We start from the raw sequence: 26,145 nt of genomic DNA, 5'->3' as shown, positions 1-26,145 counted from the left end.
GCTCAGCCCCAGGGTATAAAAACTGAAGAGGTAAGAAAGCTGCTGATGGGACCTGCAAATGAGACCCACACACGGGACAAAACTACCCAAGAGCCACTGCACAGGTCCCCCAGCAATATCCTACCCAGGCACACCACTGCTTGGTTACAATTCTGGAGAGCAAGTGCCTCACCAGTAAGGATGCAGTGGAAGATCAGAACTCTGGTGGTAGGAGCCTGGCCACCCTTCTCCCCCAACAGTGTTAGGATAGAGCCCCACACCTGCTCACTGTCTCTGGCTTTCCTTTGCTCTGTGGCTTCCTCAGAACCTGAGTGACTCTGCCAGGGAATCTGGGTAGAGGCCTACCAACCCTACACTCCAACGGGGGTGTGGAGGGGACACACGTGGGTGGTTAGTGACAGACAACTGGGAACCTTCTCACCGCCCTAACCTGCATGGGGTTCTGCTCCGCTGTGGGAGCAGCCAGGGACCCAGCTACGTCACCATCCTCTACGTGGCTCTTCATCTCACTCAATTGCTGCCTGACCTGAAACAGGAGGGGTGGGTTTGTGCCAGTACACAGCTGAACTCATATCCACCTCACATACATCCATGCACACAGACCCCATGGGTTGGGGGCCCAGACCATAATCCCATACTGAGAACTGCTCTGCTCCAAGGCTAGCTGCATAGAGCTTCCCCTGGCAGCAACCCTCCCTCTACACACACACACACACACACACACACACACACACACACACACACACACCCTCTCAATGGGCACAGCAAATATGCAGCCAGTAAAGTTAGGAAAGTGGGAAAGTACTTGCCAGTGACAACAGAGCCCTTGTTTGGGATCTAGGAAAGACTCTGAGATGACAGTCTTGCTTAATAAGGTGCCCCCAACTCTTGAGTTTCATTACTTGGATGGGGCGGGGCACACTACTGATGCATTAAGTAGATCCCAAGACCCCAGATTCTTATATGTGGAGAGGCAGCAATGTCACCTGTGAAGTCTGGGTAGAGGTTCTAGTTGGGGTAATCTGGGGGATCTGATCCATGAGGTACAGCTTAGATAGGCACCCCAAAGTACATGGGGCTTGCTCTTATGTTTCCTCAAGAGCCCAATCCTGAAAGTCCAACTGCCATGTAATGATGAGAAGTGGCCTTCTCTTGGTATGTTCCCCAGGGAGGCCTATCACCCAGACACTGCTTAGACAATGGCTCTGTGAATGGTCCTCATGCTCAGGTGCTGCCTCAGCACAGAGGGCACTGCCTCTGGTGTGATGATCCCAGGTAAGGCCCAAATGACCCCAGCCATCACTTAGGGGTTAAGAATCAGCAAATGCTGCGGTAGGAATGGTGGCCCCACAGACCTGACCTTGTATCCTTAGAAAACCAGACACATCTGTGTTCAAAACCACCCAGTTTCTATATGCTGCCAACTCACTCAACATTCTTCAAAGATGACTCACATTAAACAGAATACATCTGTGGCTATGCAGGCTTGCTGCCTCAGCCCAGCCCTGGAGTCCGCTGGGACCATGAGGCCAGCCTCTAAGAATGGGCTGAACGTCCAGTGAGTACGGATCTGGCAGCTCAGATGTCTAAGAGTGGGGCAGCTGGTAGCATGAGGCTCAGAGCACACCTCTGCATGTCTCTAGTTTTGACTGGCCTGGTTTGAGACACCACTAAGGTGGGAAAAGTGCCAAGTTCCTCAGAGGCCTAAGCAATGCTGAGTGAGAGCCGTCAAACCACAGGCTCCAGGGGTCCAGATTCATACAAGGCTCACAGTGAGTCAGGTTGTATACGGAAAAAATAGAAGTGCAGAGTGAGCACTGTGGCTCTACCAGCCGCCAGCTCGGCTTGGATTTTTGGACAAATGCACAGAGGCCTTTGACAGGCACAACCGAAGTCTGCCTCCAACAGCTAACTTGGTGCAAACCCACTCTGCCTTAGTTCCCTTTGATAGGATGCAAGCATACAACTGGCAAAATAACAACACCTCACACATACAACCCCACATCACACGCCAACTCCATGCCAACTGGCCAACTGTACTCACCAGGGCAAGCTCATTGCTCTGCTTCTGGGCTTCACTGTTGGCTGCATCCAACTGAGATTGAGACTCTAGTAAAAGCTGTCTCAGCTAGGAGGAAAACAGATTGAGGTGGTGGGAGAAAAGGAGATAAGAGAAAATCAGTTTCTGTGAGTCAGCACCTAATGTAACCCTATAACCCTGATTCTCAAGAACTTGACAAAGTGTGCCAGCAGGGGGCTCCCTGCCTCCTCCAGCTGCAGGGCAGTATTCAGGTGCCTTCTCAAATGCTTAAGGACCATCACCTGCAAAGCTGGGCCAAAAATCTGTATGGTTTTTGATCACAACTGATATGCCAGGTTTGTGCTTTCTGATTCTAACTAGTCAGAAAAATTAGCTTTAAACCACCCCCTTTTCCACCCTCTGCCCCCCATGTCACATAGAGCATTCATTCTCTTGCTGCAACAACGACCTGGCTTCACCCCTGTGGGGGTTCCTGTGGGTGGGGCTTCCTCTCTAAAATCCACCCCATGACACCCTCCTCAGGACTGGTGGTACAAGGCCTATGGGAAAAGCCCAAAAATTTGGACTTTGCGCTCATGTTCAGCTGTGAAGAAGCAACTCGGGCCAGCAGAGACCCTGCTGTGCAGGTCCTCACGGAGTTAAACTCACCCCTGCCACCTCCTTGGCATAGTTCTGGCACTCAGCGCTGGCAGCTGCCATGTGCTTCTCCAGCTCTGCCTCCAGGTTTGAGGTGTGCTCCCTCACCTGAATGGGGAGACAAAGAGATCAGAACAAACCACGGGAAACAGGACAATGGAAGCTCAAGTCTGGCTGGCCCTGGATGATAAGGGCACAGACAGAATTGTCAGGCAGAAGCAAGTGGGTGAAGACAATACCATACAGAAAATAGTGCCTGAACCCTAGGTGCAGGGTCCTGGCATAGGCTCAAAATGGGGTGAGGTATGGGGTGGAGGGAAAGGTGAGCTCTTAGATTTACTTGCTAGGTGGACACTAGGACTTTCTTCTTTAAGGCAGGGTTGGCTACAGTGTTTTAGGGAGCCAGGGGCCCACTGTGCACACACCTCTCATGGCTCAGAAGCCACTGGTTCCCAGGACTGAGCATTCTGCACAGGGACCATGGTTGCTTCTAGCTGTGGGTGGCAAATGAGCCTCACTAGGGACAAGTAGGACTGAAAAACTGCACTAGCTTCTGTAAACACATACTACCGGGGCCAGGGGGAGATAGCATAATGGTTATGCAAAAGTCATATATGTCTGAGGCTTGAGGTCCCAGGTACAATCCCTAGCACCACCATAAACCAGAGTTGAGTAGTGCTCTGGGTGGGTCGGGGGGAGTCACATGCTGTTCATTAGGGGAAGTAACAAAGGGGCCTCTGAGTGTGTGTAAGGAAGAGGAGAGGAGCTTTGGGAGTAGAACATGCCACGTACCTGATCTGAACTTTCAAGTTCTCCTCTGAGCTTCTCGACAGTCTCTTCGAGATGCTTCACTTTGACCCGTGACTACAAAGCAAGGGAGGGAGACCCAGTCAACTCGAGTCTCTGGAGGGGATTTGTCCCCAGCCAGTTTCTTTACACAGACCCATCTCCAAGGAAGCCCAGCAGCACTACTCTCTCTGAGCAGAACCCAGCCATCTTTCCCTAGGGTAGCATTGTGCAACCATAGTTTACATGGCGTCACCAAAACCCAGCCGCTTCTCGCCTCCCCAGTGACCTAGCTGTCTATCTCTAGTAAGCGCTCTTTGAATTCCAAAGGAGCGGCTCCTTAGAGCAATGCTTCTGGGCTAGGCTTTGGGGAGGGCCAGTACCTTTTGTAGTTCCTCTTCTGAGGTGTTCAGTTTGGACTTCCACACCTGCTCCTCCTCCTCCACACTCTTCTGCAGGTCCTGGAGCATACCTTCCTGGAGGGGAGTGACACTGAGCCAGGGGCTACTCCCCAGAGGCCCCACCCCACATAAATAAATGTCCACTGCATCTCCCAGTCTCCTCTGGGATGACACCTGGCTGATTCTGTGGTTCAGCTCTGATTTCTGCAGTGTCACATGGGGAGGGAAGACAGGCCACTGTGGAGCGCTCTGGTCAGTGTGCAAACACTGGCTATGGGGTCACATGGAGGAATGAGGCCATTGAGACTCTTTAAATCTGTTGGATTTGGGGCCAGGTGGTGGCACACCTGGTTAAGCACACACATTACAGTGAGCAAGGTCGCAGGTTCAAACTCCTGGTCCCCACCTGCAGGGGGAAAGCTTCACAAGTGGTGAAGCAGGGCTGCAGGTGTCTCTTTGTCTCTCTCCCTCACTATCACCCCCTCCTCTTTCAATTTCTCTCTGTCCCTACCTAACAAATAAAAATGAAAGTTAAAAAAAAAAATCTGTTGGATTTGCCACCAGTGCCAATCTCATTGGTGGCCTGGGACTAGGAGCAGTGGGGCTAGAACTGGCACAATTCTTATAGTCAGAGAGTGGCTTTAAGCTCACCATCAGTCAGTTATTCTTCTCTCCCCCTTCCCCGGCTATTCCTTGTGATGGCTGAATTACTTCACCTGCTGGCAGCCAGCCCCACACTTGAAACCTGGAATCTCCTTAGCATTGTAGCAGCAAAGACCAAGTACCTTTTAACTCTTTACCATTCAGCCAAAGACATGAGGTTCAGAATAAGGAACTTGCACAGGGTCACACAGAGCTATAGGACCTGGGGCTCCTTCCCAGGGCTGGGCAGTTGGCTTTTCTGTACTGCCTCCTTTGCCACAGGCCCCGAGAACTCTCCCCACTCTGTGGGCCTTCTCCAAGGCCCAGGTGGTCATAACTTACCGTCTGACCCAGGATGGCGCGGTACTGCTCACACTCAGCCTGCAGTGTACTCTGCGTCTCCTCAGCCTCCCTCAGCTTGGAGGCAAGGTCCTGTGGGCAGAGGGCAGGGCAAGGTTAGCCATACACAAACATTCTTCTGCCAGCTGCTGAGGAAATGGCTCTAGGCCCCCTCCCCTACAAGGTGGGGTGCAGGCAAGAGTGACAGCATCAGCCTCAGCAGAGACTCACGCTGCCACCACACTTACTGAGGAATCTGTGCTAGCTGGTGGTTGTGGCAATAGCTTGGAGCCTTTCTCTTTGAGTTCCTGTAGCCAGTTGGCATAATTCTACAACAAAATGTACAAGGGTAAGGACTCAAAATAGTCCCTGTGAACATGGGGTCCCATGTGACTGCCCTTCCTTCCTACCTGGTGTGCTAAGGTGGAAAGTGCCGGGAACAGAGCAAGCAAGACCTCCTTGGTCTGTGACTCCGTGTGGTGGAACTGCTTTTCTGATTCCTCCTGTAGAGAGAAGGAGAAAATTCAGTCCTAGAAGTTTAACACAGTCCTGAAGAAGTATCCTGAAAAAGTATCCAGCAATGAGCTTGGGCCTTCAACCCAGGAAGAGAGGAGTCGGACAGGGAATGAAGATATTTCATGGTGGTGATGGTGGGTATTTAGCCTCAGTGCTGAGCATGTCTTGCTCCCCTTGTCTGTGGCAGTTCAGTTTCAAAGACTAAGCTCAGAGCTGGGTGGTAGCACAGCAGGTTAAGCGCACATGGCGCAAAGCTCAAGGACCGGTGTTAAGGATCTTGGTTTGAGCCCTCAGCTCTCCAACTGCAGTGGGGTCGCTTTGCAAGCAGTGAAGCAGGTCTGCAGGTGTCCTTCTCTCCTCCTCTCTGCCTTCCCCTCCTCTCTCCATTTCTCTCTGTCCTATCCAGTAACAGCTATGACAACAATAACAACTACACAAGGGCAACAACAAGGGCAACAAAATGAGAAAAATAGCCTCCAGGAGCAATGGATTCATAGTGCAGGCATCGAGCCCTAGCAATAACCCTGGAGAAAACAAAACAAACAAACAAACTCAGCTCTAAGGTAGGGGGACAGGGCTGGCCCACAAGTCAGTAGCTATATCCTCCAGCACTTCCCAATAGGCATGTGGGCTCAAGTGATTCTTCACTTCCAAGTGCACTGCATGTGTGTGTGCACGTGTGCAAACAGTCATGTGCTGGGGAGCCAGGAGAAGATGATAAAATGTCTTTCTCAGCAACCACCTGAGCCAGGCATGGTTGCCAGTGATCCTGGAGGTGTAGGCAGGTCAGTACTCCCATTTTGCGAGGCACAGGGGCTTGGCTGTAGTTAAGAGCGCCGTCTGTCCTTTGGAGGCTCTGGCTCAAAACATGGAGAAAAGAGTATAATAAAAATAAATAAATAAATAAAAATAAAAGACTTTCATGCCCAAGGCTCCAAGGTCACAGGTTCAATACCCAGCACCACCATAAGCCACAGGTGAGCCGAGAAGTTCTCGTTCTGGGGCTGGGACTGGGGGAGTGAGAGTGGGGAGGAAATGACCAGCTGCTTTCAAGTGCAGCTGAAGCAGAGTGACACAAGGCCAGACCACCTCCCACCTCCCACCTCCTCTCAGGGTCCTCTTCTCACCCTTCGGCCTCCTGCCACTCATGAATGTCATTTGTAAGTTCAAGCCAGCAGGACATTCATTCCGCATAAGCAAGGCTGAGAGGGGAGGTCTGGCTGCCTCAGGCCTTTCATCAGGGCCAAGGGCAGCAACTGAACCCCTCCTTGAGGCTGCTGCTATAAGCCTTTTTTTCTCCTAGCCACAGTCTGAGCTGCTTCTGGAAAGAGCTCTGGAGACACCTACACTTCCTCCATCCCCTGTCTTGATACAGTACAGGGATTCCTAACAGCTAAAGATACCTACCCTCTTTCTCAAAGGGGGCACAGCCAGATGGGCTCGAGGCCTCATGGCTCCCCTGTCACCAACAAAATGTTAAATGGTCCAGCTAAGGAAAAGTGATCAAGGGACATTGCAGGGAAGAGAAGTAGATGCTGAGGCACAGGGTATTTTGTGTGCCAGCCCCTCAGTCCCTGCTGTGGCATTCTGAGCAGCTCAGGGTCAAGACTGTTGTGCATGTAGTTTGTGTTGCCCAATGCCAGCTGAGGACAGGATGGGTACCAACCTTGGCTTGGGTCAGGGAGCGAAGCTTCTCCTCACAGGCTCTCTCTGCTGAGGCCAGAGCCTCCATTGCCTTCCAATTCTTCTCTCGGAGGTCCTGGAAGGGGACATGTGGATAAAGTCAGCAGGAAGTCAAGCCAGCCACTGACACATTCCTCCATAAACTGCCTCAGCCAGACAAATCTGCATCGAGGCACATCAGCGAGGCAAAGCTGCAGAACCCTCGTAACATTACTCAATTACCCCACAGCGGCCTGCACAGGGACAGAATGCCCTTTCGCTTGGTCTGTGTCCACACAACCTCTCTTGGGCCGCACTACCACAAGGCCAAAGTACTGTGGTCAAATACGGGTGGAGGGTGGCACATGGAGGGAAAGGACAGAGGGTTAGCTCCTGAGAGAGAGCACACAGCAAGCACCGACTCCTTGGCTGGCTCTGACCATGCCAGGCACAGAGAGGTCCAGGGCAGTCAGTAAGCCTGGGCTGAGTAGTGGTGGTCATGAAGGCTGGTGAGGAGCATGCGTTACTCTGGGGAGGGGATTCTAGTCCCCTCTTGACCCAGCTTCCTGGCTCCAGAATGACCATGTGACTCAGGCCCGGCCAATCATCAATGTTTTCATCATGGGGACATGTGTGGGCATGTGATCCAGTGGGTGCCTGCCCTGGGACTTCTGATGAACTGAGGGGAAGAGCAGGGGAGGACCCCCCATCTCCAGGGGAAGGCAGGAGTTTGGTCATAGTACTACGATGGGATGGCAAGAGGAGAGCTGACCCCTTTGCTGAACAGCCCAGGGCAGATTTCACATGGCAAGCCTGTTCTCCCAACCCCAGCTCATAACCCAACACTCACATTGTTCTTCGCTTTCTGCTGTTCCACTGCTTCCTTGAGCTCAGTGGCCTCTTTCTCCATACACCTCACTTGGGACTCCAGCTCCTTGACACTGAAGGGAGATGGTGTGATCACTGACAGGCTTAGAGAGTGTGGCCTTCACAGGTCCTGTCTCTGGAGGGCCCCATTCTCTTCTGGGACACCCACCCCAGCCTAAGTACCTCTTAGGTGGAGCCACTCAGGGCAGAAGGGGAGGTATGAGTCTCCCTCATGGCCCCAACCACCTGCCAAGGCACAAAATTTCAAGGGTGCTGAGCTCTTGCCTCTCCTCTCATCCTGAATGTCCAGGATGCAGATACCAGAAGCTACCAGAGTCTCAGTGGTCATTGCAGATAAGCTCCCAGACAGTGGGGTTTTCAGGATGTTCTGTCCCCAGCGAACACATTAGGCTGCTTTCTCTATTGGCTACACCTGGCCTTCAAAAGAGCAGCTGGACCTTCTCAGAGGACATCTGAGCTAGAAATTCAATTGGCCTTGTTACCTCCTGCAAATCCCTCAGGAGTTCGCCACAGGTTACACATATGGCAATCATTAGTCCAAAGCCTGGCTCTGCTGAGACCTAAAGGCCCCTCCCCAGTCCTGTGTCCTGGCTCTAAGCATAGCCCCACGGTGAGCCTAGAGGCTGTAGGGTTGGTGAGGTGTCAGGCCCAAGAATTCCATATTCAGGGGTTCAGTGGGCTTCTTGAACCTCAACATCTAGAGAGTGAGATGCTACAGCTACTAGAACCCTGACAGCTTCTAAGAACACTGTCACATGGCTTCTTCCTCATGAGATTCAGGCAAAGGGACATGTGAAGTCTAAAGCCCAGGGCAATCCATGTAGACTTGTATTGGCACAACTGGATGTGTCAGCGGGGGCTCTCATCAGCAGTGGGGAGGAAGGGTCTGGCTACTGGTGGCCAGATGGGCATATCTTTATCTTTTTCTGAAGATCACCACATACTAAATGCATGTTAGGACTGAGGACAGTTTCAGCGTGGGCCCAGCATATCAATTACCCTGAGTCCTGGATGTTTCACCCCATCACACTTTGATCCTAGCTACGGCTTATAATGGGCCTGAAGACTACTGCTGATTTCTGGGTGTTGGAAATCCTAGAACCTTGATCCTAACTCCAGGAAGCTCTGCTGGAATCCTTCACAGCTTTTCTCTCAAGCTCCCCTGCATTAGACAACCGTAGTCATCATCTACTTCCTGAGCTCTACATCAGATCAGGATGGTGTGGCCTAGATGTGACATTCAGATAAACTGGCTAAAAAGGAAGTTTTAAAAAAGCAATGTCAACTAAGCACATCTATATTATATAAAATTAAAGCTGACCCTATTTGCAATATAATACAAATACCCCAGTAGTTCCTTATGTGGCCTGAGTTTGATCTTAAGACACAAGAACAAACACCTCAAATACAACTTCTCTGCACTAACAAATACTACCATGTTAAGTCATGTGAGCAAAGGTCTCCAAGCTTTCTGGAAAAAAGCACACAGTAACAGAAAGACAGAACAGATTTGGTTCTGGGTCTTCCACAATGGGTTCTGGGTCCTCTGGATTTTCTTCTCAGCTCCTAAACCTGACACTGGGGAACATGTCTGAGGACTGCCTTGGCTAGTGCCCCACCCCCACCCCCCGCTACATACATACACACACTGCCAGACAGTAGAGAATGACACCTCCATGCCTCTTCTGTCGTCTACTATGGCCTTTGGCCATGGCAGTCAGAACCCAACTCCTGAGGCTATGGGCATCTGCTCAAGAATGCAGAGGTGCCAGTACAAAGGACTCTAGGTTCCCCCACCCATAGTCACTCCACCCAAGTGTTAGCTCCATCCTTAGCGATAGAAAATAAACAGCTGCAGAACCCTGCATGGTGCTGGGCTGCCAGCAATGACGTGATCTCGTAGACAAAGGAAAACCATTTGCCCTGTGGAGCCTGGACAAGCTCTAGGATCTTTACTCTGGGTGTGTAACCATTCTCCCCCTTGACTTATGACCTCAGTTCCTTCACATGTAGACATGAGATTCCAGCTAGTCCTCCCCATTAGGAGTGAGGTGGATGGGAGATAGCTAGGGCTTCACACCACACCAGCTGAGAAACCTGCCTCTCTGCACACAGACGCTTCTCAGGAGGAGTCCCAGAGCTATTTGCAAAGCTGTCTTCTCTCCTATCCAGGCCTATCCTTATCCCCTGTCCCCTGAAAGGGGTTCTCCTTGAGGAAGGTTCAGCACTCTATCTCCACTTACCGGTCCTGCTGCTGGTCAGTTTCTGCTTGTCTGGCCTGGAATGAGACAGAAAACTTTGTCACCAGAAGCCTCACCTCCAGTGGGAGCTTGTAAAGGGCCCACTTATTGAATGATAATCTCACTCCCATCTGTTGGCCCCACAGACCTGGGCATCCTGGGACTGGCCCGCCTCCAGCAGGGCCTCAATGGACTGGATTCTCTCTGTGAGCTGTGAATTCTCTGCCCTGGCCTCCTTGAGCTGTCCATGGAGCCCACTTAGCTCCTCACACTTGCTCTTCACCTCAGCTTCGGAGGACTGCAGCTTGCTATGCAGCTCTGTGGCAGGAACAGGGGAGCAAGAGCAGGTCAGGTACAGGAAAGGCTGGGATAACCACCCTCACCATGATCTCCATAGCATGTGGGGCTTGCTTCCTTGTCTCCTTTGTGTATCTAGGGGGTTTAAAGTCATACTTCTGCCATGACTCATGAGTGGGGAGTGATCACATCAGGAAAAATTATGGAAATCCACAAGAGATTGTAGCAGCAGTTTCAATATACAATTATCCTCTAGACTAGCTCATATTAGCTGAGACAAGGGCACAAATAATGAAACAAGAGTCTTTAGACTAAAGTAAACCCTACTAGCCATATCTCCCCCATTTCTCAGTGCAGGCAGAGCCCACCCTGTACCCCCTTCTCCTGTGAATTCTCCCCCTAAACGACACTGGATAAGTTCTATGGCTCTAAAAATCACCTTTGGGTTTATAACTAGGAGAACCCCTCAGACCTGACATTCCCAAAGCCAGGCCCAGCCTGTCATTTCCAGATGAAGTTCTGCCTAGGCCCTGGTACCCACCACTCAAGAGCCCTGTGTTGGCACTTTATGTCCCTTTCTCTTCTTTGTGGGGTTTCCCCCTCCTGTCATCCATATCTTGGCTTAAAGATCCCCTCCACCTCAGAGAGGTCTGCTCTGGACACTTAGTCTAAAGCCACATGTGGTCCATCAGAACAAGTCAGCAGACCAGGTGCCCAGGTCACTCTCAGCTGACTGCCTGTAAGTAAAGCTTTATTGGGACATAGGCCTGTCTGCTTCTATACTGTCTGGGGCTGCTTTTGTGCCAGGGCAGTTGAACTGAGCAGCTGTGACAGACACTGCATAGCCCACAAAGTGCAAAATACTGACTATGTGGCCCGTCATAGAAACAGCTTCCCACCCAGCTCTGGGTCACGTTAACTCTCTGAGGCCTGCAGAGCACATGGCTGTGTGAGCCTGCTGCTGGGCCATTTGTCTACCTGACTGCCTGGTTCTCTCGCTAGAATACAACCCTGCTGTCTCTGCTTTATTTCTGGACTGGCCACTGGTGCCCAATCAGTGCTCAGTCTTCAACAGTCCCTTGGGATACACTGGTGAGCAAATGACCACTAAGCTGTCTGTCTTTCTTCTCCTGGGGTTCCCAGCACTCCCAACTTTTTCACTTGATCATGAAGATAACCTGCAAGCACAGGGGGTCAACATACCCATCTTTCACATGTGGCTTCTTAAGCTAACTAATCCAAGAGAACCAGCAAGTTCAACTGTAGTCAGCTGTGAAGGCCAGCAGTGGCCTAGGAGCACCTTGGCTCAGCCACAGTTCAATGCTAGGACCTTCTAAGCCCCCTGGTGGCACCCCAGCCCAGTCCCTGCAGGATCACCCTTATGCCTAGTCCCCTCCACAAGCCAGGGCCTGACCTCTGCATACCTCCAGCATTCCCTTGAGGAGACTGCAATCCTTGCCTCAGACTTTTTGAGGGGCAAGCATAGGGATTCTGCTGTCACTCACCATCTGGACTGGCCCATCACACGTTCTGGCTCAACAAGGCCAGTCAGTGTGTGGACCAGAAGCCTGCATGGAACCCATCAGCCACCCAGCACTAGTAGCCTCTAGGATGGGACTCAGCGCTCACCAGCCATCTTCTGCTGCTGCTCCAGGGCCTTCTCAGCATCCGCTCGGAGACTGGCGTGGCTTGACTGTGAGCGGGAGAGCTCCTCGGTGACCTCGGTCAGGCGCTTCTGCAGGGCCTCCTCATTCTCTTTGTGAGATGTCTACAAATAGAACAGAGGGCAAAGGGCCGTGAGGGGGCCCAAGTGCTGAGGTCCAGGAAGACAGGAAGCTCTTTATGCTCTTCTACTGTCTCTCTCTTTTTTACCTTCAACAGTCTCTACATGACTTCCTTCTTTCTTTTTAGAGATGCAGAGAGAGAAATTGAAACACAGCAACGATGCTCCCTTCAATGCTATGGGGGCTGGGTTCAAACCTGGGCCGTGCACATGGCGAAGCAGCACACTATCCAGGTGAGCTATTTTGTTGACCCTTTACATGACTTTTTATTTTATTACTTAATTTTTTTTTCTGGTTTTTTTTTTAATGTATTTAGGATAGAGACAGAGAAATTGAAAGGGAAGGGGAAACTGACAAGGAGAAAGCAAGTGAGAGACACCTACAATACTGCTTCAACACTTATGAAGCTTCCCCTGTGCAGGTGGGGACCAAGAGTTTGAACCTGGGTTCTTGTACATGGTGTGTTTTAGCAAGTATGCCACCACCTGGGTCCTTATATTACCTTTTTGTTTTTGAGTAGAGACAGAAATCAGGAAGGAAAGGAGAAATAGATAGAAAAGAGAGACACTTGCTGCACTGTCAAGTGTCCCCCTGTAGGTGGAGACTAAGGGCTTGAACGCAGATCCCTGCATATAGTAACATGTGCTCTCAGGCGGGTATGCCACCACCCAGCCCCTCCTTACATGACTTTTTAAAAGTCTCCTAGACTGCTAAAGTAAGAGCAAAGCTTGGAGACCACAACCACCCTGACCTCCAAAAAGCGGGCTGAGCATGCAGACATTTCAGATGAAGGAAGATGAATTACAAAGAAGACAGCACCCCGTTTTTACTCAGCATGAACAGAGATACTTCCTACAACCTCAACCTCTAATTGGGAAGTCTCCCTGAGTGGGCCCTTGAGTTCACTTATTAAGCTGCATTTCTGTGTAAGCCAAGGTTCCAGGCATAACGTGGTTAACCTCAACCACCCCACTAGACAGGCAGTACTGTCATGCTCAAGACTGAGCCCTGCGGCATACAGCAAGGGCCTCACTGTCAGCACCAGGAAGTATGATGAGGAAGACACACCTGATCGCCCTCACCACCAGTGGTCCTCACCTCCCTCTGAGTCTTTGGTGTCAGATAGGAAAGTATGAACACTCTGTGGCCACAGGCTGAGGATGAGGAGCCTAAGGCCTGGGAGGGCAGTGGGTGCTTGGTGTCCGGGACTTACTGGTAAGAGCCAGCCCCAGAAAGTGCTATAGAAATGTCACATGTGGGGGCTGGCTGGTAGCACACCTTGTTGAGTGCACATGTTGCAAAGCACAAGGACCTGGGTTCAAGCTCTCAGTCCCCACCTACAGGGGGAATGCTTCATGAGGGAGGTAAAGGAGGGCTGTAGATCTCTCTCTCTCTCCCACTTCACACCGGAACTAAATGGGAACCTTTAAAACACAACCACTGCCAGGTCTACTCCAGTGGTGCGAATCTCACTAGGCTGGGTGTGACCATGTAATATGAAAAACAAACAAAAAAAAAATCAGTGAACACCAACTTATCCATTACAATTCTACCCAAACCATCCATTACAATTCTACCCAAACCATCCAAATCCTGCTTATTCGGCTCTGATCCCTTTTAGCCTCTTTATCCTCAAACACTCAGACCATTTTGTACTTGCTGTCCTCCCTTCCTCCCTTCAGTGACTACACAACAAATCCAACACTTCCAGTAGCCAGTTTTTTCCTTTTTAAATTTTATAGTGACATAAACAGAGAAGGAGAATGAGGGAGAAAGAAAGACACTTGTGGCACTGATTCACCATGTGTGAAGCTTCCCCCACTGCAGGTGGGGATTGGGAGCTTTGCTTGAACCAGGGTCCATAGTAATATGTTCACTCTACTGGGTGCACAACCACCTGGCTCTTCTCGTTCCTTTGATAAGACAGTCCCACTGTTCCATATGCTACAACCTGGCTTTAATAATTATGCTGAAGAGGGGCCTAGTGGTGGCACACCTGGTTAAGCACACATATTAACTACAGTGCTCAAGAACCAGGGTTGAATTCCCTGGTCCTCACCTGCAGGGAAAAAGCTTTACAAGTGGTGAAGCGGGGCTGCAGGTATCTGTCTCTCTCTCTATTTCACCCTCTCTCAATTTTTCTGTCTCTATCCAATAATAAATACATAAAATATTAAATAAATAATTATGCTGAAGAAATGTCTAAAGCCCTTCTCATCGTGGAGGAAAGTCAGCATTTTCTTATTATCTACAAAAATCAGGTGTGATATCAAGGCACACTCATGATTACTGCCCACATCTGGTCGTCTTGCTCCAAAACAGGTTGGCTATGGGATCCAGAAGTTGACAGACTAGTGGGCATCAGGCCGCTAGGTAGAGTGAGAGTTGCCCAGTGCACTTTGGGTAAATGGGCAATCTTTCCTCTGAAGGAGAACAGCCATCCGCTTAGGAAAATCGAAGTTTTTAAGCCATACCTAGAGAAAGGAAAGACAGCTGCCCACCTCTTGGGCAGGCTCTAGTGTAGCTGTACTATGGCTGTGTGTTGTGGAGGGAAAAGTGCAGCTCTGGAGCTGATAGGGAAGAGGGGTCTGGTCTTTGTCTGTGTGAATTCTGGGTACTTACTCAGCTTCTCTGCACTACAAACTTTTTGAAGAGTAAACTACAGATAGTAATAGTGATTTGCTTCATAAAGTTACAATGAGAATTAGCTGCACTAATTAATGCTTGTGAACTAGTTAGAATAATGTGTCACATTCAGAAGTGCCCTTCAATGCTAACTAGCTATCATTACTTCTAAGAAGGCCGGCTGAGGGTTCCAGTCCCAGGCCTTTGCTGGCTGCATAGTCATACTTGGGAAAAGATGACTCAGTGTGGTCTAGCAAAACCTGGTCCACACCTGTATGAAGATAGGCTTAGTGGGCAGTGGTAAATGGACGCAACTTACCTGCAACTGCAGGATCTGCTTCTCAAAGGAGGATGCCTTGGCTTCCAGAGCCTTCCGCTGTTGCTCCTCCTGCCGTGAGGCGTCCGTCTTCTCCACCAGCTCCTTGCTGACTTTGCTGAGCTCCTGTCGGAGCTTTGCCAGCTCTGCGTTCTGCCTATAAGATAGTCACCAGCCCCACTGACAGACAGAAGAGGGCACTCATCAGCTCTCTTCAGGCTGAGAGCTGCCTGCAATGACTGAGACAGCAGTCCGAGCCATCTTTTACAACTACTGTTAATCAAGCCTTGGAGCTATCACCAAAGCACCTTCTGCGTGGCAGCCAGGTGAGGGGTCTGAGGTATTTTGACCAAAGATGCTTCTTTATCAGCAAAAAAGTGCACTAAAGCACCCAGTGTCCCATCAAACTAAGAGGCCACCTTAAGGATAAGGCAAAAAAAAAAAAAAAAAAAAATCCCTCTTCAAGGTAGGACCTTCTGTCCACAATTCTGGGAAGGAACGTCAGGCCAAGTGGAGGCAGCAAGAAATCTGGCCAAGAGCTTTGCGCTTCTATAGCTTGGGTTGGGTGAGTTTCTGGACACAGAGGCCATCTTCCCAGGCCATCAGCTCACACACATTATAAGAATAAGACTGAAGACAAGAGCCTACTCAAGAGACTAGGTGAAGCATCTAGGACAGCAGCTGGAGGTCGGGAGATAGCCTACTGGGACTGATTTGAACCTTAGGGAGAGGCTGTCCCATACAAGGCAAAGCATCCATAGTCTGACTGAGACAGTAGCACTACCGCAGGGGGGTTGGAGTCCAGCTTTTATAACCCCCTAAGAAGGAGATCTCAGTGGATTCTATGTGAGGGGGCCCAGAGAGAGCTCCATGCCAGTGTTCACCTTCTGCTTGTGGCTGCTGAGGAAATGCAGGCCACAAACTTCCAATCTGCCAATAGGAAGGATGGGGATAGAGATGTGTACATACACCCAGGGGAACCTCCAGACAGAAGAGAGTAATCTAGGCAATAAGGCCTAATAATTTCACTCTGTACAAAAACTGACATGTGAACATAGACTTTCCTTCATGGCACAAGAACTAGGGGTGCTGGTACTCTCTGGGGATAATACAGACTTCCTCAGAAAGTCCCTTGAGGAGGCTTCAGGCCAAGAGAAGGCAAAGGAGCATGAAAAAAAAAAAAAAAATGCAGCAGGGCTTCCTATGAACCAGCTTGTTAAGACTATGATACCAAAACCAGGGAGTTGGGAGACCACACAGTTCAGCCACACAGGGTGGACTTTCTAACACTCAAGCTCCTGAGAGGCTATACTGAGACCCAGAACCTTACTAAGCAGGCCGGGCCTATGCTATGAAACAATGGTATCGTGGGAGTAGATACCTCCCCGCCCCCCAACACAGGAGAGCCATCTCCAGTAAACAGAGGAACCCAGGGCCCATGTCAGGTTCCTATGCCACAATAGACTGAAACGAGACAGCCCACTTGGGTGTGAAACTTTGGCCACAATAAGGACTATAGAAAAGACTCATAACAGGATACTGTAAAGAGAGGCATAAAAAGAGGGTCTGCTCTTCCAGGAAAGTAAGTGGCTGGCACCATCTCATCAGCCACAAGCAGGCTGGAGCTCACCTGCTCTCCCTGACCATGAGAGGTCCAGGCACATATAGGAAGGATCAGCTACTCAGAACTAGACAGAAGATGGTGGGGAGAAAAACCCCTCTGAGGAGTGAGCAGAAACAGAGTCACCCCATGCACACAGGTGTGGGGACTGAGCAAGGCTGCCACACCAGGCCCAGCCCCTGCAAGGATTTAAAGCAACCCCCCCACCCCTCACACATACACACATACACAGATTCAGAAGCCCAAGGACCTTGTCTGCAAAACCCCAAAGAAGCAGATGCTGAGACCAGCTAGAGTATGGAACTTACTTGCTCTCCACCTGGCTTGTGGCCTGGTTCAAGGCATCCCTCAGGATGGAGTTCTCCTGCTGTAGACGGGCCACCTGCGTGTTGGGGCCATTCTCCAGCTGCTCCTGAAGAGTCCGAATCTGAAAAGTCATCAGTGGAGAATCAGAGTTGACTGGCTTTACAAAGAGTAAACTTAAACAAGTAAGGAAGGGAGAGGCAACTACAAGACTGTCTTGCTCATATGCAGAATATAGGGAATTGAAACACATAAACTTGTAAATAAATAAGTAAAGCCAAACTGTCTCTAAGACTCTGAGAGAACTATGATGATTATCATGGGGAGAGCAAGAGGAGAGCACAGAACTTTGGTGGTGGGTGTGGTATGGAAGTAAACCCCTGGAATCTTAAAAAATCTTGTAAACCATTATTAAATCACTAATAAAAATAGGAAAAGAAAGAAAGACAAAGCAGAGACCAGATTTTAACAGCAAAGTTAGCAATGGAATGTTCTGCAGAAAACCACCCTTAAGAGCTTGACTATCCCTACCCCAAGCAGGGAGGACCACTAAAACAAGGGCCCACTAACTTATAGCTTTTACTCTATTTTTTTCCCATTACTTATTTAGAGGATAGAAAGAAATCAAGGGGGAAAGAAGAGGGAGAGAGAGAAAGAAAGATACCTGCAGCACAGCTTCTGCTTCACCGCTCGTGAAGTTTCCTTCATGCAGATGGGGACCAGGGGCTTGAACCTGGCCCTGCACATTATAATGTATACACTCAACAGGTATGCCACCACCAGGCCCCATGGTTCATACTCTTTGGAAGACTGAGTAGAAGCACATGATCACAATTCACAGCCTCCATTTACCCTAGGAAGCCTCCTTCCCTGCCCTCTGAACTCCCATGGCCATTCCACCGTGAGCAGAGGGCAGGTACACAGACCAAGCTGGAGGCTGAAAACCTGGCACCAAGGAGACGAGATACAGGGCTGGCTACCTGGGACCAGGCTGTCTTTATAAAGTGCCTTTTAAAGCATATTTCACACCTTACCTATTAACATTAAACACATAAAACTGGCTGACAAGTGCAGCAGTAGCCTCTCCCTCAAAAACTGAAACAGGTCCTATAGTGTCCCCACCCCCATCTACAGGCATCCTCAACCCTGTCGACCACGTACCCCCATCATTGCTTACCTTGCCCTGCAGCTGCTGCACCTCCTTCACATGCTCCTGGTAGCTGGCCTGCATGCGTGCCTGCACAGCTGTGATCTCCTGTTCTCGGGCTACCAGCTGCTTTTTCACCTTGGCTTCCCCAGCTGCTGCCTTGGCCTTTTCTGCTGCCAACTCCTGGTGGAAATGCAGAGGGCCCAGGGACAGGTTAGGCAAATGAGGGACAGAAGCTTATCATATAGGACTAAGGTCATCACAGCCCAATGCATCCCTGGGGGCTGGGAGTAGCTAAGAATAGAGCCAGTGACGCCTCCTGCTGACTGAGTTCTCAGATCTATGACAGCAATATCAGGTAACAAGCAAGAGACAGGAGACACCCTGGAAAACCCTGCAGACCTGGCCCACAGAAGGGCCTGGCCACAATGAAGATGGAGGATACGAGCAGGAGGGTGTAAAAATGGCCTGCTATCCATAGGCTTAAATAAACAGACACACTGGCTCAGTTCAGTCCTGATGGGATTACAATACTCCTGCCTGTCTCAACTATTTTCAAGGCTCTGGAATGTGTTCTTGAGTCTTTGTCAGGTCTGACAAGCTAGTGAACCTCGACGGCTGAGCTGGGGGTACAGATAGCTGGCTACTCCATTACTGGGAGTGACACTGTTGTCTAATCTGGTTAGAACAGAAAATGTCTGTTCTAGTCGGTACTGGGTATCCATAATAAACATGGCATGCAGGATGGAGACCCAGGGCCTCACGCAGAGACAGAGCATAGTGTGGGCAGGAATGAAAGAGAGGGGGGTGTGGGGGTCAGCTGGGGGCTGTCATCACAGAGGAATGACAATAAATGGAAATCACAGAAATGTGGGGTGACACTATGAGGAAGAATAGGTCAATGTCTACCGCTAGTCTAGGGGTATCCAGTGGGCCTCCAGCCAGAGTGGCAGCTACTTGGTATGAGCCCAGCTGGCCTGGACAACTAACAGCCAGTGTCTCATGAGATCCAAGGCCCTGTCCCTTCCTGTCCTGGGCACTGGACCAGAGAAAAGGAAATTCCTCTTCCTCTCCAGGCCAGGGCTGTCAGGAAGGCCCATCACAAAGGACCAGAGTGTCCCTTCTTGCCTGAGAAGCAAGTCAGAGGCCAGTGAGGGGCTCAGAAATGGGGCCACTATGTGCCTGGTGCTCTCTGGCATCACCTGGGATGATCCTACTTCCAAAGGCTGTCTTCTTGGCTTGGTCCATTATGAGAGCCAATAGGAGCACAAGGGCTACATTATGGAAGGCTGCTCTGAGTATCTACAGAAAGGGGTGGGGGCTGTGGCTAGCATGGGAGTTCAGATTGAGACAAGGTGTCTCATTCAATTCTCTCAATTAGATGAAGAACAGGATCCTTGGGTTCTTTCATCTTTTTTTCTTTTTTAAAATTTTTTATTATCTTTATTTATTGGATAAAGACAGCCAGAAACCGAGAGGGAAGGGGGAGACAGAGAGGGAGTGAGACAGAGAGGGAGTGAGACAGAGAGACACCTGCAACCCTGCTTCACTTGCGAAGCTTTCCCCCTGCAGGTGGGGACCGGGGGCTCGAACCCAGGTCCTTGTGCACTGTAACCAGTGCACTCAACCAGGTGCGCCATCACCCAGCCCCCTAGGTTCTTTCGTCTTTTAAAAATATTTTTTTCTTTTCTAAATATTAAAATTTTTTTTCTTATTATTGGAAAGAGACAGAGAGAAACTGATAGGGGAGGGAGATGGGGAAGGAAAGAGACAGAGAGACACCTGCAGCCCTGCTTGTGAAGTGTCCCCCTACTGACAGGGAGCAGGGGCCGATATGCCATCATCAGTCTCACAGACAACAGTGTCTTAAATCACCCAGTCCCAATGCCCAAAGATGTCCTGTGGTCCTCAAGGTCATACCACTTAGTGGTGCAACTCGAGGCTGGCGCTAAGAACCTGTCTAGGACAAACCTTCCCATCCTGAAAGTCTCATGTAATTCTGGACATCCACTTGGACTTGGGTGAGTGGGGGTAGGGGAGGGAGCCAAAGATCCCAATCTTCTGGGGCTATAGTCCTAAGGTCACCAGAATTAAATGACATTACCTCTCCCTTTTTGTCTGGGGACTTTTTGAAAGGACAGAGAGGGAGCTGGGTGGTGGCACACACATCACCAAGTGCAAGAACCCAGGTTAGAACCCCCACTCCCCACCTGCATGGGGGATGCTTCAGGGGTGGTGAGGTAGGTGTGCAACTGTCTAGCTTTCTCTCTTCCTCTCTCTCTCCTCCTCTCTCAATTTATCTCTGCTCTATAGAAAACAAAATAGAAAGAAAAAAGAAAAAAGGGCAGAGAAAGGCCAACTTTTCTTTGGTGCATTTGTTTAGTCCTTCATGGCTTCTTTACTTCTAAGGGCTGCAAATCCCAAGGTTTCTCCTGCCTACCAAATTTTCCACTCACTATCAAGGGTCAGATTATTTTCTTGAAAATCATTCGGTGGTAATGGAACCAAGTTTTATTTTGGGCTGGGAGAGGAGGCTCTCTGCCAGCTCAGAAAACAATGCTCTGTTCTTAGACTGAGAGTGGGCCCCTACACAATGGAAGCTTCCATAGTCCCTGCACTCCCTCTCCCAGTTCCAGGAGAGGACATGGACAAGAGGTAACTTCTACCAAAAGCATCTTGGATCAGAATCCCCTCCTATAACATCCTGGAGGACACAACCTCTGTGAAACTCCTTGGTGCAGAGTGAGCACCAAATCTCCTAGGTCAGACTGAGCACAGGATAAGGTCCAGTCCACAGTGTCAGAAACAGAGATGCCAAAGACAGGCCCCTGGGAAGATGACAGCAGGAAAGGCTGGTTTCTGGAAGGGATGCACCTTTCTGACTGCCATCAGGTCCTGCCAGAGTTCCTCAAACCCACACACAAGGCCCCAAGGACCCCCAGGAGGCCAGATCAGAACTTTCAAAGTCTATTAACTGCTGCAGCTGATGCCTGGAATGGTCTCCGAACCCAACTCTGCAGGGACTTCACTCATTGTTGAGGCTCAGACCCAACAGATGATTCATGTTCCCTGTGTGTCTGATTTTGCCTGTTGCAAACCCCAAGAAAAGTATCCACTAAAACCCTCTTTTGCAACCCATCATGGCAAGAAACTGAACCCATGTGACAACAACTGTCCTGTAAATTCTTATTTCTCTGATACAATAATAAAAAACACAGAGGGAACTAGAACATGAAATGCAGATTCTATCAATTATGCCACCTCCTATGGTAATTAAGTTAGAGGAACTTCCACACTGTTAATAATTTAGTTTCTCACATAACCTCCCTCAAAACTGCTGAACTGAAAGACATGACACAAGAGCAAAGCCAACATGTCAACAGAGCTGCAGGGACCCAGTGTTCATGGAAAAATAGGGAGAGAAACAGGCTGAAGGCTTCCTTTTAGCTGGGAGTCAGACTTGGGTCTTCATAGTTATTTGTCACAGGCAGTTGGCTGGGCAGGGACTAGCAAGCAAAGTGGTTAGACAACGTTGCAGGCAGAATATAACTGCATTGATGGTGTCTGTGTTGGGAAGCAGATGGGGGTCCTAGAAAGCTTCTCAAGAGAGAAGATCAATTTTACCCATCACAAACAAAAGACGGAACCCCAGCCACACCTGCCTGTGGTTGTAGACATCCATCACATAGCCATGACTGAGGGAAAACAGTCAGTGCCTGTTGGGACTATGTGTAAGCTTGATAGAGCTTAGGGAGAACTCTGCCATCCTTGATGGAGGTCTGAGAAGATACCCTCTTGGTTAGTCTCTCTCAACTGAGGTGAGCAAAGGGGAGAAGCTCAGACTTAATTCTTTCCTTCTTGACTTTCAGGCCCACAGAAACCCCAATACTTCTCCCCATTAACTGCAGGCCACATGCCCGCCTACTTTAAGATTCACTTACTCAAAGTCACCTTACCTTCTGATCACAGAAGAACACACATTCCATCATACACCTCAGACCCCAGACAAGAGAAATTCCAAACTATATGGCCTTTTGATATCCATCTTCTCTCTGTCTCACCCTACTGGTTTAACCCCTATGCTTCTCTCAGATACCTTTGGATAATTAAGTTGCTGGCATCATGGAGAGTAACTGTCTTGTATCTCATCAATGCCTGTCATACCAGCCCCCTACCATAAGGGCAAGCTGATCTTTAAGAAACCTGTAATTTCTGACATATTTCAATAATTCCCTTTGTTTGGTTTTCTATTTAACTCATGTCCACCTGCTAATAAACGAGTTCTGAGCACGCTGCAGGTCTCCCCAGTGTCTTTACTCGAGAAAGAACCGGTCCGTTACCTTTCCCCTGGAGATCATCCCGCCAGAGACCCCGACAAGTGCCCAGAACCCAGGGGCAGAGTCCGAGGGCTCCCTCCTGCTGGCTATGCTCCCTCCCCTGCACATGCCTCCCTGTCCATGATGGTAGAAACAGGTAAGAGCCGAGTTCTGTGCCACTATCAGAGGTTGTAGCTACTCATCACACTAACCAGTCCACTCAACATTCAAGGGGGAAGTGATATAACCACCCTGCGGTGAACAGGCTCATCCTGTTTTCCTCTCAACTGGGCTGTATGTGGAGTTCACCAGGACTTCTCAATTTATTTAGGAAGAGGGGATGGAAGAATATCCCCCACTGCCCCCGTCCCTGCCCTCTGCCGCAAATGACAGGCTCCTGCCCACCAGTTTGCTGGTTAGTTGGCTCAGAAAGTGTAAGAGGACTGATCTGTGGGTGATGCTGGGCCATTTCACACCCTGTCACACTAACCACTGAAGCAGCACATCAGTGCTCAGAAGCAGAGTGAGTGGCTCCAGCCACCACCATATCTACCCCATAACCAGGTAAGTGCTCATGAAAGCCACATGTGAACCATCCTGTTCGATGAACAGAAGGTCATGAGAACCTGTGCTTTCCTTCTCCTGGACAGAGCATTATCCAATAATAACTCCTCTGATGCTCCCTATTCCCAAACAAACTCTCCAGTCTGGCTGGGATCTGACTTTCTCCAATTTAGACCAGAAATGCAGGCTACCTCATTTCTGATTCTTGACAAATGAGCAAGTGGAGGCACCCAGGGGAAGCACTACAGCCCAGATGATGCTGGACATTCCAAGGCCCAAGCTTCTCCCTGCACCCACTGCTCTGCCAGAGGAGCAGGCAAGCATGAAGAAAGTGAGCACACTTCACAGGACCAGTCTGTGGGGCTAGGGCACCAGAATTGACTCCTTGGAGGGAGCTGGGGGAGGCACGCCAGTGAATTCTGGTAGGAAGCACATAACATCCTGCAAAGATCACTCCAGCCTGTTCTGAGAGTGTTGTGCCAGTGTCAATATTTCTCCACAAATCATATGCTGATGCTAAGAAGTAAGGCACTTCTCTACAGGATGGAGGAGCACTGACACAGAGGAGAGAGAGAGATATGTGACACAGCTTATTCACTCACAACCTACCACAGGATTCACTCCAATTCTCAAGAAAGAACCCAAGTGATAACTGTACCTATTATCATTTTTTTACCCTAAAAAAGATGGCCCAATATCTTGGAACTGGCCAGTGAAGTTCCAGTCCATCCCCACTGTAAGTAGATGGTTCTTTTTATTATTATTTTTATTATCTTTATTTATTGGATAGAAATAGCCAGAAATTGAGAGGGGAGGGGAGATAAAGAGGGCAAGAGAAGAAAGACACCTGCAGTCTTACTTCACCACTTGGAAAGCTCCCCCCCATACCCCCGCAGGTGGGGACTTGGGACTCAAACCCAGGTCTTTGTGCACTGTAACATATGCATTCAACCAGGTGTGCAACTGCTCAGCCCCTGGCCCTAACTTTTTAATGCCCATGTAGTGTTACAGGCAAAAGATCCAACACCAGAAGGATATACAAAAGGGCTGTTAAAGGGAACTGCGGGCAGGCTGTTAAAGGGAACCGCTGTAGCAAAGACAACCCCAAGTCATGGGCAGCACTCGCCATGGCCACAGGGGGTGTTGGGACAGAACAAGCTGATGACCATACCTTATTGAGCTCCCTCAGCTTGCTCTTGGCAACCAATGCATCTTCCTGCTCTGTGGCCAGCAGCTTTTCCTTTTCTTCCAGCTGGCGTTTCAGAATCGCCACAGGGTCACCCTTCTGAGTGGCCTAGAAATGACAGACAGAGCTATATTAACAGAGGGGACAGACTTCAGTTTGTCTTCCCACCCAGAAACCAGGCCAAGAGAGACAGCAATGGCCTGAGTGCCTGGAGAGGTGAGAGCAGGGGCTTTGAGTGAAGCAAATTCCATTCTGACTCTAGACACTTCTGGGGACAAAGGCCCCACAAATCAGCCCTAGTCTGCTAAAGCTTCCAGTTTGGGCCAAAAGCTCTGGAACTCTGGGACAGTTTGTAGGAAGTGCTGTTTTGCTCTAAGTCTTATCACTTATAGCCAACACCTCTTCCTGTGCAGAATTCTGAGGGACAACAGGGTTATCCTTCAGGGTCATTCTTTCTGGCTTACATCCTCCCCTATGTGCTGCTTGTAGTTTGCAGGCTGCCAGCTGGATATGGAACCTAGTAGCAATGTGTTCTGGTGGCTGTGGCCTGAGTGGATATGGCCCTCATCTTCTCAAAAGACGATCCTGACTCCCTCCAGTCACAGATTCCCAAGAGATCCTTCAATGCTCTCTCAGTGTGGGGTTCCCCATGATGGCAAGTCACGTCTTCTTTTAGCATGAGGAAAAGAAGGGGAATAATCCCCAGAGTCCTAGGGCAAGGACTACAGGCCTAGCTCTCTGAATCTGTGGCAAAATGACCTAAAATTCCAACTCTAATTATGAAATGAGTATGTGGAGCTGGCGAAATAGGATAGCGGTTATGCAAAAACACCCAGGTTCAATCTCCAGCACCATCATAAACCAGTAGAACAGCGCTCTGGTAATAAATAAATAAATAAATAAATAAATATGTGAATGTAAGGTGTATACTTATTCACAGAAACATCAGAGGAAGCTGCTGAACTGGCTCCAGTAGTAGGAAGAAAAACCAGAGCACGGTACTCTATGCCATTCACAGGGCTTCTCACATTCGATATGCCTCTACTTCTTCCTACACCTTGAGGCATAGCTACAAACCAGCTCCTGTGCTTCATCAAGCCCCATCCCCACCCTTCAGGTGCCCTACAACTAGAGAGCCCTGATGTAGCCTTTGTGTTTCAGGGCCAGGCCTCCTTGGGGTGTAACAGAAGCATTGGCAGATGACTCAGCCAGAGCCTGGGAAGACGAGTGGAGAGAGGCAAGTCATGGATGCTGGCTCACAAACACGGCAGCTTAGCAGACCTGGAATGCCAAGCAGCTTCAGGGGAGGCCAGGGCACTGGGTGCAAGGATGACAGAAGCACCCTGGGAAGTTGCAGGCCACTGATTATGGCCAGGGAGGGGGTGGCCCACCTTGTGCCAGGTGTCCTGCATGACACCAGCCTTCTCAGACAGGATCTCGATGAGCAACTGGGCCTCCCCTTCACTGAACACCGTATTTCCCACTGTGGAGATCAGCGTCTTGTAGGGGAGGGACAGAGGGCTGTCAGAGTCCGACGATGCTATGCAACAAAGGAAAAGAACAGGGATGTCACTCAGCACTAACGATAAAGTCTGTCATACCCTGAAGCAGATGCGGTCAAAAGCTAAGGAGTCTGCCTCTCCACCCCACCCTGGGGTGCCCAAGCTGAGAAGTGAGCTGCTCTGAGCATTGTGAGGTCTTTCAGAATACTGAAGACAGGGTGAAACCATAGGTTCTTCTTTTTTTCTTTTTTTTTAAAAGATTGTATTTTATTTTTATTAATCATTCTGGTACATGTGCTGCCAGGGATTGAACTTGGAACCTTATGCTTGAGA

At 49.7% G+C, this 26,145-nt stretch overlaps 1 protein-coding gene across 2 annotated transcripts in view; it reads right to left on the bottom strand.

The window, feature by feature from the left end:
* Positions 1-26,145, bottom strand: part of RRBP1 (ribosome binding protein 1) — a 62,653-nt gene that overhangs the window by 2,278 nt on the left and 34,230 nt on the right. Inside the window, exons 3-20 of one of the 2 annotated variants that reach the window (XM_060186407.1) lie at positions 25,702-25,850; positions 24,296-24,418; positions 18,275-18,427; positions 17,103-17,221; positions 15,177-15,330; positions 12,078-12,216; positions 10,300-10,469; positions 10,155-10,189; positions 7,874-7,964; positions 7,028-7,120; positions 5,256-5,348; positions 5,094-5,174; positions 4,849-4,938; positions 3,847-3,939; positions 3,470-3,541; positions 2,690-2,785; positions 2,045-2,128; positions 431-526 (exon numbers count right to left, since the gene is read on the bottom strand). In XM_060186407.1, the coding sequence (XP_060042390.1) occupies positions 431-526; positions 2,045-2,128; positions 2,690-2,785; positions 3,470-3,541; positions 3,847-3,939; positions 4,849-4,938; positions 5,094-5,174; positions 5,256-5,348; positions 7,028-7,120; positions 7,874-7,964; positions 10,155-10,189; positions 10,300-10,469; positions 12,078-12,216; positions 15,177-15,330; positions 17,103-17,221; positions 18,275-18,427; positions 24,296-24,418; positions 25,702-25,850 (1,931 nt within the window). The remainder of the gene's footprint in view (positions 1-430; positions 527-2,044; positions 2,129-2,689; positions 2,786-3,469; positions 3,542-3,846; positions 3,940-4,848; positions 4,939-5,093; positions 5,175-5,255; positions 5,349-7,027; positions 7,121-7,873; positions 7,965-10,154; positions 10,190-10,299; positions 10,470-12,077; positions 12,217-15,176; positions 15,331-17,102; positions 17,222-18,274; positions 18,428-24,295; positions 24,419-25,701; positions 25,851-26,145) is intronic. The other variant, XM_060186411.1, reaches the window with a different exon arrangement.

This window comes from Erinaceus europaeus, chromosome 1, assembly GCF_950295315.1.
Source record: "Erinaceus europaeus chromosome 1, mEriEur2.1, whole genome shotgun sequence".
Lineage (NCBI taxonomy): Eukaryota > Metazoa > Chordata > Mammalia > Eulipotyphla > Erinaceidae > Erinaceus > Erinaceus europaeus.
The sequence above is the reverse complement of the archived record's forward strand: the minus strand, read 5'-3'. Positions and strand labels throughout refer to the sequence as shown.